Here is a 16,900-nt window from a genome sequence, read left to right on the forward strand (position 1 = left end):
GAAATGACCACGTGAGGTCCTGAAGGGGAATACTTACATCCTATACATACTACTGTGCACTGCCTGTTTAAAATGTACTATCTGGGCTGGGGATATGGCCTAGTGGCAAGAGTGCTTGCCTCGTATACATGAGGCCCTGGGTTCGATTCCCCAGCACCACATATACAGAAAACGGCCAGAAGTGGCGCTGTGGCTCAAGTGGCAGAGTGCTAGCCTTGAGCAAAAAGAAGCCAGGGACAGTGCTCAGGCCCTGAGTCCAAGCCCCAGGTCTGGCCAAAAAAAAAAAAAAAAAAAAAATGTACTATCTAACCTGAAGATGGCTTTTTCTGTTGAGACAAGTGTGCTTCTGTGCATAAAAAGAAAAAGCAAAGGTTGGAATCAGGAGTAGATAGTAGCAATATCTGTACCATGAAAAAAAAATACTAGAAGAAAACTCACTTGTTTCAAGATTTTCCCAGTGATATGAATTCTGATGAGCTAATGGTTAATGCCGTTTTCTCTTTCCACTCACTGCAACTTTCCATGGCTAATCTAACCTCTGTTTTCCAGCATCACGGAACACATTGATTTTGCTACCCCCATACAGCAGCCAGCAATGGAGCCACTGTGCAATGGCAATCTCCCCACAAGCATGCACACACTGGACCATTTGCATGGGGTGTCCAACCGAGCCAGTCTGCACTATATGGGCGAGAGTCAGCTGACAGAGGTGGGTGTATAGCCCTGCTCCTCCAATTGAGTCCTGCAACCTCATAACTGCAACGGGAGGCAAAAAGCACACGTAATTGGGTCTTACTTTTTTTTTTTTTTTTGCTATTTTTTTATTTGACGCTCACCTACATAGCTTTAAGCAAAGACTAGTTAGGTCCTGAAAGAATGAGCTTATGCTTTTTTTATTCATCAAAGTGGACAGTATCTTTTCTTGCCTTCAGAGACAAATATTTGATGCAGTTAATTTTCCTGGTGTGTGTGTGTGTGTGTGTGTGTGTGTGTGTGTGTGTGTGTTACTGGGGTTTGAGCTCAGGGCTTCATGCATGCTAGGCTGGCATTCTACTACTTGAGTTCCCTATCCCCCAAGTCTTAGCCATTTTGCTTTAATTATTTTTCACACAGGGTCTTTCATTTTTGCCTGTGATCTTCTTACCTATGACCTCCCTTGTAGCGGGAATTCCAGGCCCATACAACCTCTCTAGGCTTATTTTGTAGTGATGGGGTGTCACTTAATTTTAACATGAGCTAGTCTCAACAATTCTCCTAAGCACTGAAACTAGATTTAAGACATGTACCAATATATCTGACCTTCTGTTGACATTCTTGAGCTAGGGGACAGAGGGCAAAACCAGCAAATGCCTAGCAAAGAATATGCCTGAAAGAAGATTTGGAGAGCGCACCATAGATCTCCACACTAGAAAACAGGTTAAGTAAATTTTGACACAACACAAAAGAATCTATAATGGGATTGTTAGGAAATATATGGTAAACATATTTATTGGCATGAAGAAATCTTCAGAATGTTGTTATAATGTCCAGAATATATTATAGATTATAGTATATTTGTAGTCCTATATTTTGTGACAAATAATATATGAGTACATAGAAAAAAGTATATGAAAAAGTAGATATTAACAGTGCCTGTGTCTGAGTGACAGGATACAAGTAGTTTCTATTTCCTTTATTTTCTAAAGATGCTGTAGTGGATGTGGTTTACATGTCTGTCATGCTTACTATAAAGTGGAGAAGAACTGAGGGGATGGCAAGCCAACCTGAAAGTTGTCTTCCACAGGCACACTACCTATAGGAGTAGACCTTGTGTCTCAGAGAAGCAGTGTGTTTTGGGGCTCCAGTGCTCATCTTAGCATCATAGAGATCCTGTCTCACCTACCATCTCCTTCTATTCCAGGTATTGCAGAATCTTGGCAAAGACCAATATCCACAACAGTCACTTGAACAAATTGGCACCAGAATTGCAAAAGTTTTAGAAAAGGTAAGTCACCCACAGGAAAACTGAAACACATTACCCACCTTCTGTCTTCATTTCCAGATTACTTGTCCCTAATAATTCTCATCTCTTCTGTTCACTAACACTGGAGACCAAAGGCAGAATGTGATTGACCTCATTCAGAGTACTTTTTTCATCACTAGGGTATTTTTCTTTGTTTAATCTCCTGTGGTAAAGCTTATCTATCCAGCATTGACATATAGAGTAGGTCTTGTTGGAAACCCTAAATCCAGTGTTCATTGCTGATGAAGGATTTGATGTTGTGGATGGTAGATGGGGAACATCACTTAAAATTTCTCCTGAAATCATGAAACCTAGGGCTGGGAATATGGCCTAGTGGCAAGAGTGTTTGCCCTGTATACATGAAACCCTGGGTTTGATTCCCCAGCACCACATATATAGAAAACGGCCAGAAGTGGTGCTATGGCTCAAGTGGCAGAGTGCTAGCCTTGAGCAAAAAGAAGCCAGGGACAGTGCTCAGGCCCTGAGTCCAAGCTCCAGGACTGGCAAAAAAAACACAAAAAAACAAATCATGAAACCTAAAATATTTATAAAACTATGAATTTACATAGTCTGAATTTTTATATAGAAAATATAATTGAAAATTTTCTAAGGCCACTCTACTCCATGTGATATTTTTATAAAGGAAGTTTTTAAAGTTTAATTTGAGTATCTTATAACTAAGTGTATCTCCCCTTTATTACTATATAATATTGAAGAGGTTATATACAATAATTAAGAGAAGCAGTTCAACTTCCAGTATGACTATAACAGTACGATAACAATTTCCTAGCTTTTTTTTTTAGTATCACACATGGAAAAACAATCAACAAAACACATTTACAGTGAAATTAGGACACCTATTTCCTCTCTAGACTCAAAAACCGAGAATAAGGGTTGCCAAAAGTGGTTAAGATCAACCCAAAAGCCATATACAATGAACTAATATGTTAATGAACATCCACTACAGGAACTTTTTACAAATAGCCTAGCCAGGAAAATCTTGAGTAAAAAAACAGAGAGACATAGCATTGATACAAATAATAAGAAAACATAGGAAAGAGTAGCAAAACTTACTAAAAAATTGGAGACAAATATTGTTGTGGGACAAGTTATAGTTCAGTCTAGACGTTTTACGACCATATTAAATAATTGCCTTTAAGAATAAAGATTTCAAAGCAAAAATAGAAAATTACAGAAGAGATTGGTTAAAAAAATATAAACAGAAATACAGGTTGAATAACCCTTATCTACAATGCTTGGGGAAAATATCACAGTAATAATGACACAGTCAGAAGGAACAGCAAGAAGAATACATGCCAAATGCAGACCGGGCCACATGGAACTGAAGTGAACACAGCAACCACCACAAAACAGAGAGTTACATAGAATGGAAGAAAACATAATAGGGGTCATATATTAAAGCTAGAATTAAGTAAGACTTTTCCTGTTTTATGTCTATAAAATGTATTTAGATAAGAGGGCATATATTTGCCAGAGCAAGCTAATCCAAAACAGCCACAATGGTTACTCAAGCAAATGATTTGAATTTAAAAAGAAAGAGTACTTGACACTTAACATCTGGCACAGCATGGCAAATTAGTTTCCAAGAGAGATCTTTCTACTTTGGAACCACTGTACTTTATGTAGGGCATTTTTTTTCACTTATTGTTGTTATTGCAAGAAGTAGGTCACTAAAGGCCTTTCTCTTTATTAAGAAATCAGAAATGAGAAGTGTGAATAGAAATGTGTCAGAACTAGCTGATAGCTGAGCCCAGAATATGGAGAAGCTAGTCCATCCTGGACAGATGGTCAAGCACTATGAGCCTTGAACTAATGACTAATGGAGCTGAGTCTTAGTCCTACACTGATGGAAATCATGCAAGAACAACATAAATTAGAATTATGAAAACTAAAACATGAGGTAATTGGCTGATGGGAAAATTTGAACAGCGTGTCTACCAAATATTAGAATTATTAATAAAAGCAAGTTACTTCCAACTGAAGACAATACAAGAAGTCGCCCAAGAGCAAGTAAAATAGAAATGCACAAGGAAGAAAAAGACAAATGAGTAAATGATCCTAAATCCAAAAGAAATCAAGAAAACGTAAAAGGATCTGAATGAAAGCAATATATGTGAAAGAAAGAAAAGAAGACCCTCTACCCATATAATAGGAGTCCTGAAGAAGAAACCAAAGCAAAACAAATCTACAAAACTATTTTACAGTACCAGGAAATTAAAGCTAGTAGTAACTGATTAAGGTGGGATTAATAGATTGGAAATCAAACACTGGCCAGTTGTTTTCCAAGGAGCGTTTATTACCCCCACAGAATTCTGGGGGATTTGGCTACAAACTTAGAAAAGGTAGACTGAAATCTCTCTCTCTCATACTACTTGGCAAATGAAGAACACACCATAAACACATAGCTGGTCTTTTCTCAGGATTTTCCCCTTGAAAGTGGATGAGACACAGCAGTGGCCGAACATCTGAAATGGAAGGTCTTCTAAAGCTGAATATCACAGTCCCTGGAGAGCCCCACTTACAGAACAAGGATCACCCAGAAGCAGATTGAGTCATCCTAAACTTCAGGCCATACTCAACCCAATGCTTTATCTGACAGACGTGAATAGATCTATCCACCACTGCATTTACTTAGAAAAAAGGAAGAGCCTGCTCCAATGAAAAATAGTACCCTCCAGGGGTTTTTGTGGTTTTATACACATGCACCAGCAGGCAGCTTAAAAATACTGGAAGTGTGCTAGACATTCTTACATAGGTCATTCCCACTCATACAACTCAGTAGGTCACTTATGTCCTTACCTTTCCTGGAGGATGGCAGAGAACAGCATACGAGAGTCAGCCATGTGGCTTTCCATGTTTCTCTACAGGCCCCATAGCTGTGTGGTAACTGTCCCTGGGTGCTGTTTTCTTCTCTCCCAAGTGACAACTTGGGGTACACTGTGGCTTAAAGTCTCAACTTTCTTTTTTTTTTTTTTTGCCAGTCCTGGGCCTTGGACTCAGGGCCTGAGCACCATCCCTGGCTTCTTCCTGCTCAAGGCTAGCACTCTGCCACCTGAGCCACAGCGCCCCTTCTGGCCGTTTTCCATATATGTGGTGCTGGGGAATCTAACCTAGAGCTTCATGTGTAGGAGGCAAGCATCTTGCCACTAGCCATATTCCCAGCCCATTCTCAACTTTCTAACAGTCTAAAAGGACTAGAATCCAGGTTTCAGCAGGAGACAAGAAACATCACACCTGGGAAAGCCTGGAGCTGTGGCTTGGCTACTGGGCCAACCAACTCTTCATTCAGTGGGGAGAAACTATACTGCAACTGTCCCACTACACAGTCCCGTCTGAAATCCTGGAATAGAATCAAACAAATTCAGGAAATGAAGAGTTCAATAAATCAAATAAAAAGCTGTGAAAAGTCTTTCCAGTACCATGGGTCAAATTAAAGACAGAATATTAGGAACTAAGGACTGGGTAGATGTGTTACAATAGTCAAATGAAGAAATTAGAAGAAGGAGGGAAAAAGCATGTATGAGTGGAGCATGAAATGTCTGGTACACCATTTAAGAGACCAAACCTAAGCATCATGAGCAGAAAGAGAAGAGATGCAGGCCAAAGGAATGAAAATATAGCCCAAAGGACAGAATTTCCCAAAGCTTGAGAAAAAAGCAGTCATTCAGATTCAGGAGGCTTCAGAGTTACCCAGCAGATCAAATAATAACGTGTGCAGAACAAGGAAAGAATATTGAAAACTGCAAGAGAAACATATAAAGTCATATAAAGTTGAAAAGCCATTTGACTAAAAGATTTCTCACTAGAAACTTAAAACACAGAGTTTTGGAATGATGTTTGTTTATTTTTATGCAAGTCCTGGGCATTGAACTCAGGGCCTGGGCATTGTTCCTGTGCCTTACTCAAGGCTAGTGCTCTTCCACTTGAGCTAACTAAGCTTTACTTTTAGCTTTTCTGGAGGTTAATTGGAAATACAAAGAGACTTTCCTGTCTGGCTGGCTTCAAACTGTGATCCTCAGATCTCAGCCTCCTGAGTAGGATTACATGCATGAGCCACCAGCACCCGGCATAATCATGTATTTTAAGTGCTGAAATTAAACAGCTGCCAACATAGATTACCCAGCAAAACTATCATTCATAACTGATGGACAAAAAAAAAAACATGACAAAAACTAAAATAATTTATGACCACTAAAGTAGTACTACAGAAAAAAAATTCAGTTTTACACACAAAAGAGTGAAAGTAATCACGAAAATAAGAAAACAAATCTTACCAGGGAGCAGGTAAGCAAATGAGCGCAGGAAAGAAACAACAAAAATGTCTCAAAAACAACAGTAAAGCAGGAATTACTACATATTTTTCAATAATACTGAATGTCAGTCATCTCAGCTCTCCAAAAGACATAATAGTAAGTTAAAAAAGTGAGATCTGCCTATGTGTTGCCTACTAGAAATTCATCTTATTGACAAATACATCTTACAGTGAAAGGGTGAAACGGATCTACCAACTAAATGGACCCCACAAGCAAGCAGCGTAACTGTACCATTATCTGATAAAGTAGAAGATCCTGGTTTGAGGCCATCTAGTCAGAAAAGTTTGTAAGACTCCTAGATATACCATTATTGGGCATATATTTGAGGGAATGTAAGTAAATACACAGTATTAACACCTGCATATCCATACTTACAGCAAGAGTGGTTTAATTGCCAGACTAGGATCAGCTGAGATGCCAAACACCAATGAATGAAGAAATTATATACATACACCATGGAATACTGCTTAGCTCTAAAGAAAAATGAAATTATATCATTTTTAGGAAATTGGATGAAACTGAAGATCATCATGTTGAGTAAGATAATCCAGTCACAGAAAGCCAACTGTCCCATGTTCTTAATTATCTGTGAAGTACAGCTCTGGATGATGATGTGGCCTTTAAGTACCATTTTTACTAAAAAGAAATGGATTATTTGGAAAATAGCATCTGCTAAGTCTGGGAAAGCCAAGAGGCTCCCAGAAACAACAAAAGTTGTGTAAAAAGACAGAAATCCCTTCCCTCTTGCTTTCCAGTCTCCTATTCACAGAAGCCTGCACAAAAAGAAAAAATAAGGTTTTCTGCATTGCAGCCACAAGACCACGGTGCAGATTATAAAATGTGAATTTGGACTTGAGAGAGAATAGCCTAATAATCACAATAGGCATTCATTCATTTATTTATTCAGGAGATACTTCATAGAGGCTTACTCTGCCATTTACTTTTTAAGTGGGAAAAATCAGAGAAGAAAAATTGAAGGAGGCTTGTGAACTCATAGGGACAGAGAAAGGAAGGACATATTACCTACAGCGGAATGATGGCTAAAATCACAGCCTGAACACTGGCAAAACCAGCGGATAATTTTGGAAGGATTCCAGACCCCTATAACTGTGTGACCTCCAAGGAGGGAAGAATAGAGGTACTTAAAGAACTGGAAAAGGTTCACTTCTAAAAATCCTAACACAAAAGAACTTTTCTTCTAGCTATAGGAGGATTATCTGAGACACGTGATTTGCTAAGCAATTAAAATGATAAACAGGTATGCAAGCATTGCCTGAGAGAAATAGTAATTTGTAAATGTTAAAACAAATGTCTAGCTTGGCACCTGTGGCTCACACCTGAAATTCTATTCAGAAGGCTGAATTATGAGGATTGAGGTTTGAAGCCAGCCCAGGCAAGAAAGTCTGTAAGACTTATCTCCAATTAATCAAAAAAGAAGCTGAAAATGAAGCTGTGGCTCAAGTGGTAGAATGCTAGCCTTGAGCTTTTTAAATTATTTTTTTGTTTATGTGATACTGAGGAATCGAACCCATGGCTTCACGCATGCTAGGTAAGCACTCTACCACTACACCACATTCCCGCCCACCTTGGCCAGGTCCTGAGTTCAAGCCCCCAAACCACTATAAAAGGTAATAATAGAAGTGACTAAATATAAATCCCATTCTTTTAGTTAGGCTTTTCATTACCATGACAAATACCTTAGACAAATCTTAAGGGAGGTAAGGCTAGACATGGTAGTACTTACTATAATCTCATCACTCAAGAGGCTGAGGTGGAAGAGCACAAAGTTTGGGCTACCTGCAGCTACATAGTAAGACCCCGTCCAGGAGGAGGAGGCAGTAGGCCCACAATTTCAGTGATTTAAGTCTAAGATTGGCTGAATTCATTGCTGTGGGCCCAAGGCAAAGCACAATATGATGACTAATATGCAAAAGCTGTTCACAGAAGCGGAACTGTGAATTAAGTAGTAGAGTGTCAGCATTGAGCAAAAGCTAAGGGAGAGTGCTCTGGCCCTGAGTACAAGCCCTAGTACTATCATCAAAAGGAAAAGAGGAAAGAAGAAGGGAAGGGAAGAGAGGAGGGGAGAAGGGGAGAATAAAAGGGGAAGAGCTGGGAAAGAGAAAGGCAAAGAAAAAGTTAATGTTGAATTTCTTTGTAAGCTAGGTGCTGCTGGTTCATGCCTGTAATCCAAGCTACTCAGGAGACTGAGATCTGAGGATTGTAGGCAAGAAAGTTTGTAAAACTCTTTTAATTCTTCAGTTAAATCTTCATTTAACCAGCAAAAAACCCAAAGTGGAGGTGTGATTCAAGTGGTAGAGCACTAGCCTTGAGCAGAAAGCTGAGTAAATGCAAGGCCCTAAATTCAAGCCCCAGCAGTTCTTTCCCCTCCCACATGCACATGCGCGCACAAACACACACACACACACACACACACACCACCACCACCACCACCACCACCACCACCACCACCACCCCGCCTATACATACTCTGGCTTCAAACCATGATTGTCAGATTTCAGACTCTTGAATATCTAGCATTGCTGTTCCTAAACAGTGGTCTCCTTGGAATCATTTACCCATAGATACCAGTAGTCTACTACACAGTAAAAAAAAAATAGGATGGGAGGGAGCTTTTCTTCATATAACTCTTTAGACTTCCAGATTTTTGAAACCTGTGTTAGCTGCTGTAAAAGTTAAATAACTTTAAATAAAATAGAACATTGGCATAAACATGGTTCTGCTATTTACTACTTCAGTGGCCTTGGGCATGGCACTTAACCTCACTGAATCATAGTGTTTTGCTTATAAAAATGAGCACATAGTACTGCCAAGGCCATAGACTGTTTAAAGCATTATCAAGAGCCCAGACATAAAGTGTATATAAACATTTACATTTAGTAAACACTGAGGTAGATGGTAGTGAATTATGTGTTGCTGTTCTTCATTTGGGCAATTAGTGTATTACTGAACAGACACCAGCCTTTGCTGACCATTCCCTTTCAGAACCAGACATCCTGGGTCCTTTCCAGCATGGCAGCCCTCTACTGGAGAGTGAAAGGCCAAGGAAAGAAAGCCATCGACTGCCTCCGCCAAGCCCTCCACTACGCTCCACACCAAATGAAGGTGCGTGGGACTTATAAGGCAGCAGCTGGGGCTGGGAATATGGCCTAGTGGCAAGAATGCTTGCCTCCTATACATGAAGCCCTGGATTTGATTCCTCAGCACCACATATATAGAAAACGACCCGAAGTGGCACTGTGGCTCAAGTGGCAGAGTGCTAGCCTTGAGCAAAAAAAAAAAAAAAAAAAAGCCAGGGACAGTGCTCAGGCCCTGAGTTCATGGCCCCGGACTGGCCAGAAGAAAAAGGCAGCAGCTGGCATCCATGTCCTTCCTGTTGCCTAGGTGTTGCCCAGGCGTTTATCATGAGGCTTCAGCTAGCCTTCCTCACTCTCAGCCAGTCTGGAGGTGGAGCATGGACAAGAGGGGCAGAGGGCCGCAGCAAGCCTGGAGCCATCTCCTGTAGCATGCTCCCCTCACCTCAGCGAGTTGGAGTGTGATGAAGGTCTTAGGATCACATCACTTAGGACCTCTTCCACTGTATTCACAGCTACCATTGTACATAGAGGACATCAGCTAAGCCACCTGGAAGCCTCTCTGGGAGTTACCTTAGCCTCATGGGGCCTCTTTATGCCCTATACTGGAGCTTGAGTTCACTAAGACAGAAGCAAGTTTACATTTGTATATGTTCTTATATTTGTGTATGTATACATGTGTATATACATATATACACACATATATGCATATATACATAAAACACACACAAGTGCATGTATATACAAATGATGGCCTCACACTTCCTAAGAAGCACGCATGTGTCTTGTCAGAAGTATATACTGAAAGCAGTAGAGGCACACAGGCTTCACTGGGAGGAACTGATTTCTAATCAGCTCTTCTTACTAGCTGTATGACATTAGACCAGTTACTGAGCCACCCCGGCTGGTCTCATCTAAGAACATGCACTATATGGGTGCCCAGCAAGGGCAGAAGTGGATCCCTTTTTTCTCCTATAGACCCATCATATGTGTGAGATAGCTAGGAGTTGATCAGGCCATATATTTAATGGAAAAATAACTTAAGATGACAAGAGTGCTATTTGTTCAATCCATCACTTTGTGTTTCGGACACTGAGGCAATAGAGAAAGCCAAGACTATTTCAGGCCCAGCAGACTTTTTGTAAAAGGCCAGTTAGACATTTAGGATATGTAGGCATAACCTCCGTTGCAGCTACTTGCTTCTTCCATTGTAGTATGAATTACATGGTAGTGTGAAGAAACACATAGAGTAATACAAGACCAGGCATGAGGCTAGATTGGGCCTATGGCAGAATGTTGCCAGCCGTTCCAGGTGGTACAGTGATCTTTGCAGAAATACTTCAGCTGTGCCACAATGGACCCTCACTGTCCCCTTTGTAGACTTCATGTAACCAACCCATGGTGATACAGAACTTGCACCAGAATAACTCAGCTGTATCACTCTGAGATGTTTATTTCCCTTGATGCATTTGTTTCATTTGTACTTTGAGGCAAGACTTTGACAGTGGGAGAAGTAATTGATTTGTATTGTGGTCTTCAGTCACAGAACAGCAACCAACAGCAGACTAGCACTGTGACTTTTTACTACTCCGTCATTTACCAGGAAACACTGGCAACATTCTTTCCGTCCAGAAATATCCATGATGAAAGTTCACTCTTCCTTCTCTCCATTCTCCTCCCCTCCCCCCAGGATGTGCCCTTGATTAGCCTGGCCAACATCCTACACAACGCAAAACTTTGGCACGACGCCGTCATCGTGGCCACGATGGCCGTCGAGATTGCGCCGCACTTTGCTGTGAACCACTTCACACTGGGCAATGTCTACGTGGCCATGGTGAGATTGGGGTGTGCTGTGACACAGCAGGACATCGTTGATTCCAAAATGTCTTTGAATGTGTCATTGTCCTCTAGATTCCCCTAAATTATATGTCTCAAACTCACCAGCTCCACCAAGGATACAATTTTATAGATGAGGGGTTTGAGAGATTTATTTTTTTTACATAATACATAAAGTTCTTAAGTATTTATAAATCTGTGGTTCCTCAGAATGAGTTTCACACTGGTAGTAGAATCATACTTCTCCACCCTAACCACCAGTTCCAGAGACCCTCGTTTGACGTTTCATGTAGCCACACATTCATGTGCTCCCGTGTTTCCAGGTTGGATCAAGCTAGTCTGTCATTGCATTCACGATGCCCTGTGCATACGTCTCTTCCTGAATTTTCATATTGTTCTGTGGGTTTTAAGTATTTGTCTTTCTCTCTCTAGACCGCAAGCTCCTTAAAGACCAAGCTCCTCTTTCTCTCCCTGTTCTAGCACCTCAGTATTGGGCACATACCAGGTGCTCATCAAATACTTAGTGATGATGTAATCCCACTAATTTCATGGATTCCATTTTCAGAGAAGATGGCAAAGCTGCCATCCAGATCCTTATTCTGATTTCAGAACTTAAAATCAGAGGTCCCCCTAAAACCTGTCCTAACCAAATTTGACATGAGAATTTTGCCATCCATTTGCATTTAAAGTGTGGTGTCATACTTGAGGCTTTCACTAAGCCACTGTCACTAAGCTAACAGACTAAGTGGCCCTGGGCTATTAGCCCTGGACTTTTGAGGCAGGAAGTAGAACCTGATCAGACTGATATTGCTAAGTGTACAGATTTCCCCCTCTGTACCTTAAGATTGAAGACTTTTTATCCCCAGTAAATAGGCAATTTGCTGATGTAAGTGAGCAGTTCTGTCTCCTGCTAAGGTAAACAGAGTCACTTAACCAACTGGCTAGGGCTCTTTGCAATTGCTGGTCTGAGTAAAACATGAATGCTTTTGGTGTCATGGTGATCACTGGCAAACCACATTGGTAATCCTAAATGTTAGGGAGGAAAAAAAAAACACACACCTTCCAAGTTTACAAGCCTGGTTGAGGTAGCGTGGCTTTACTTCCATCCTTCCAACTGCAGTAGAAAATCTAGGCAGATGCATAGTGAACATTTACCAGGCATTTCAGAGGTTTCTGGGAAGCCTGAGCAGAAATATTCACAGGCGCTGAGCACCCTTCTGGCACGTTGCCGGGGCTCAGTGATGACAATTCATGTGACTCCTCTGGCTGGCTTTAACCCTCATTAGCTGGCTTCCATTTGCTCCCTGGCCTTGGCAATCTTCCTCTTTATGTCGCTGTGTTTTGGGACTGGGGAGCCGTTGTCTCTTGCGTGGCCTGAGTGCTCTCTGTGGACTTGGGTCCATTGAAAACTGCTGCGCATTATCACCAGTACAAAGATGTTTGTCAAGAGCAAAGAGGTAGCGGCATACGTTTAGTCTGGTGGTGCCATCCCTCTCATGTTTGCTCTCTGTCCCCCACAGGAAGAGTTTGAAAAGGCACTGGTGTGGTATGAGTCGACCCTGAAGCTGCAGCCCGAGTTTGTCCCAGCCAAGAACCGGATCCAGACCATCCAGTGTCACCTAATGCTGAAGAAGGGGCGGCGCACTCCCTAGTGCCCCTTCTTCCTCTGTCCCCTCGCCCACCCACCCAGCAACAATCAGGACAGGACCCAATCATTGTCAGAATCCTCTCTAATGAAGTGCGTGCAAATAACTAAGTAAGACGTACAACAGGACTTTCACGTATGTGGTTTGGCTTGATTTTACGTTTCTTTCCCCTGCCAACCGAAGAAGAAGAATCTTTGGAAACACAAATTTCCTAAAAGGAAACTGCAGCTTAAAGGTACTGTGTAAATACTGAGCCAAGACACTTCTGGAGCTCTGCTCTGTCTCCCAGACCTCCAAAGCCGTTAGGGCTCCTCTCAGTGGTGCAAGCAGCCTCCTCCAAGGGGGCCAAACCACACTGCACTTCCTCTGCTTCTGTCCCACGCTCTGTCACGCCACACCACGTGGCAGTCCGTGAGAGGCAGGGCCTGCCTTCTACCCTAGCTCTGCGCTGTCCTCATGTGTCCATCCCATGCTGCTATGTTACACTCTTACAGGTAGTTTGCAGGGGAGGAAGGGAAATGATTTTAAAAACAAGCATTTACAACAACAGAAACTCTTAGGATCACCTGACCTTTGTAAGTTATTTTTGTTGGGGAGGGAGGGGGGCTGAGCAGGGGGAGTCAGCGGTGTGCAACATCTCTACCATTTGTACTTTAATTACAGATCAAAGGAACCCAATGCGTTGAAATCCTATATAACAGGTTTTATATATATAGAATATGTATATTTGAAACCCTCTACAGGCTGAGTCTATGTTTTACTAATTCTCTGTTCACTGTGTTACACATCTTGAAATAAGGTGCGACTGTCAGCTCCCTTTCTGAGGCCACCGCAGCGAGCTCCTCAGGAGAGCGTGCAGAGCCAGGGTTGAGTGTCTGCATACAATGCCTATACCTTTGGTCCCAGTAGAATCGAAATTCCAGCATTTTGGAATCTTCAAGGGCACATGTTGAAAATGAAAATGAAAATAAAAATTGTTTATGAGCAAGACAGGCCTGGAGTGTGACTTTTCCTTAGAGCCAGGCTGACTGCATTGCTGTGAAACTTCACTGTATTCCACCCTCATCTACTCAAGTCCCAAGTGGTCTTGATCTGCATTTCCACAGCCATCAGCATGCTTCAGGGCAGGTAAACGTCGTGGCGTGACACATGTGACAGGAAGCTGCACCCTCAGTGGATCTTTAGAGTTTGGTCCGTAATTGGCCTTCTAGAAAAGGCAGGATAATCTGAGCCACAAACACACACCTCCTCAGGTGAGCACTGATGCCAGTTTCCATCCCAGTAAGCCAGATCCCTGGGGGAGAGCCGGGCCTTCCCTTTGGGAAGTATTCCGATGCAACCTGCAGACTGCACAGGGCACCCTCACAGGGCACGGTTGGTTCAGGCTCACACACAGCTCGGCAACTAGACAGCCATGCAAACTCCATCCAGACTCTGCAGCCACCTCCCTCCAAGTCCTAGATGAACTTGGAGAACAGCAAGCTCACTTGTTATTGCACATAGCAACCCTTTTGTGCACCAGGAGGAGCCCGATCCTATGTGTCTTAATGTAGCTGTCCACTCCTCATACCTTGCCATTTGGAATTTCATTTTTCTGGAAACTTTCAAGTTGCTGTTGTTTTTTTAAAATTTACCTATGAAACTCAGTCTTTGGTGTAGAGTTCTATGGTTTTTAACAAGGACATAGAGTCATAACCGCCACTCCATCAGGGCCTAGGGGGAGTGTAGATCAAGGGTAGAGCACCCACCTGATGTGTGAAGCCGAGGGTTTCATCCCCAGCACCACAAAAGACAAGACTCCCTCATTCTGCCTCTTGGTAGTCAGCACCCCCTGCACTTCACCACCGGCCTGTTCTCTGTCCCTACCATCATTCCTTTCCTGTAGTGTCATGCAGAGTGACACAGTGTATGTCCCTTTTCAGTCTGCCTTTGTGCCTTCCACACTGCCCTCGGGATCCGCCCATGCTGTGGCATCCAGGGCTCATTAGTATTCCATGCATCGGCTCACCTTGCTGGAGGACACTGGCGTGTGCCCAGCTTTAACAGTTACTAACATGTAAACTTTTGCATGGAGATTTCTGCCTGCACTTGGGCCGCTGTCTTCCTGCCTTAGACCTTGGGTAAAGGAGCAGTCACAACACTGAAGGAAGAGAAGCTCTAAGCCTCTTTTCTTTTTCTGGGCTGTTCTTGGGGCTTGATCACAGGGACCTTAGTGCACTCGCGTCTTTTTTGCTCAAGGCTGGTGCTCCACCACTTTAGCCACAGATCCACTTCTGGCTTTTTGGTGGTGAATTGGAGGCAAGAGTCTCACGGACTTTACTGCTCAGGCTGGCTTTGAACCATGATCCTCAGATCTGACTCCCAAGTAGCTAACATTAAAGGCAGGAGCCACTAGGATTACAGGCACGAGCCACCCACGGTTGATTCTAGTTGGATGTATATAAAAGGAGTTTGGGCTTGGCTGCAAATGTGAGTCTGCCTATGTGAAAGGAAGGGGGGAAACTTGGCTTTTCTTTGAAGTGACTAGAGCTTGCTTCCAATGGCTTTATTCCACCTCAAATGCAGTTGCACTTCAAATGCTGTTCCATGGGTGAGGGGGGATCAAAGGTCAAGGGGAAGCGGCACAGTGACCCATAACATCAGGGCCCACTGCTGATGCAAGGTGGGGGCACGCCAGTGGGAGCTGGTAGCAACCAGCCAAGCCACGATCTTCCTCATCCCACCCAGCAGCTTTCTGGCCCGTTGCCCACATCCCAGAACTCTTCAGGGTGTTTATTCACTAAATGGGTCAAAAGTCTAAACTAGACATAACACCGGTTCCCACATGCTGGAAGCGGAGCCTGGGCTCCAGCTCTGTTGGATGGGGGACAGTAGTTAGTGTCCTTACGTCTCATGTCTAAAGAGGCCTGAAAGTTTCCAGAAGAGACTCAGAACTTGAACTGTCAGAACTAACCCAAACCTGCCATTATCAGAACTACCTCAACTTGATATTGCTAGAACCAGCTTGCAAGTCATTTTTGAGAAACTGTAAACCAAAACTCAAAACACCTGTGCTCTTAACTGATGCAGGGACTGTGCACCTGTCAGTCACTGCTCAGAGTTGGAGTAGGAAACTCCTGTGGGCCCCCCCTGACGTGCACAAGCTCATGATGTTTGGCTTCCTGTCAGTCTGTTTTCCTGTAACATTTTTGGAGGCCCCAGGGAAATTCCAACCATGCTGGCCCCCAGAGCAACCAGCCAGAAGCCAGGCTGTGCCAATGGTATTCCAGGGCCTCCACCCCAGAAAGAAGTGGACCAACTCACCTGGCCCTGCATCCTGACTAGGTAAGCCCTGGAGAAGGTAAAGGACTCAGATCTTAGTTCAGGTCCTGTCCTGTGTGGGTAGAAGGGGGCGCTTGACTCCCCCCCCCCACACACACCCCAAGACAGGCTAAGTATCTTGATTGTAACAGAGAGGAACTGTTCTAACCTGACTTGGTTACACCTCAGGTTCAAGTTTGTGGCTCCATGACCAATGCTTATGGAGTCCAGGTGGGTCCTAAACAAGTGACCTTCCCTTGTCTGTCTACCAAAGCAGGGTGGGACATGGGTGCAGAAAATTCACTCATGAAAACCATCTGAGCCAGGCACTGGTGGCTCATGCCTGTCATCCTAGCTACCCAGGAGGCTGAGATCTGAGAATCCTGGTCCACCAGAAAAATGGAAGTGGAACTGCAGCTCAAAATGGTAGCACACTAGCCTTGAACAAGTGGTCAGGAACAGCACCCAGGCCATGAGCTCAAGTCCCATGACTAACAGAGGAAAAAAAGCCATCTGGGACTCAGAAACCATTTATGAGGGAGACCCTGAGAAAGAGGCACCTGCACCTCACTGGGAAGGAAATGCCAAGCAGAGCCCCTGCAGGAAAACTTCACTGGCCTGGCCACACAGATTCAGATTAGGGGAGACTGGGCTCCCTGACTCCTGGCCCCGGGGAGCCTACAGTCAAAG

General features: G+C 43.2%; 1 protein-coding gene across 3 annotated transcripts in view; it reads left to right on the plus strand.

Moving 5' to 3' along the window:
* The window catches only part of Ttc17 (tetratricopeptide repeat domain 17), an 83,913-nt gene extending 70,915 nt beyond the window's left edge, over nucleotides 1-12,998 (plus strand). For 2 of the 3 annotated variants that reach the window (XM_048361708.1, XM_048361709.1), the window contains 5 exons: nucleotides 550-709; nucleotides 1,901-1,984; nucleotides 9,340-9,459; nucleotides 11,119-11,262; nucleotides 12,785-12,998. In XM_048361708.1, the coding sequence (XP_048217665.1) occupies nucleotides 550-709; nucleotides 1,901-1,984; nucleotides 9,340-9,459; nucleotides 11,119-11,262; nucleotides 12,785-12,916 (640 nt within the window). In that variant the 3' untranslated portion in view covers nucleotides 12,917-12,998. Of the gene's footprint in view, nucleotides 1-549; nucleotides 710-1,900; nucleotides 1,985-9,339; nucleotides 9,478-9,702; nucleotides 10,071-11,118; nucleotides 11,263-12,784 lie in introns of those variants that run through there. The other variant, XM_048361710.1, reaches the window with a different exon arrangement.
* The last annotated feature ends 3,902 nt before the right edge of the window (nucleotides 12,999-16,900 follow it).

This window comes from Perognathus longimembris, chromosome 13 (genome assembly GCF_023159225.1).
Source record: "Perognathus longimembris pacificus isolate PPM17 chromosome 13, ASM2315922v1, whole genome shotgun sequence".
In the NCBI taxonomy this organism is placed as follows: Eukaryota; Metazoa; Chordata; class Mammalia; order Rodentia; family Heteromyidae; genus Perognathus; species Perognathus longimembris.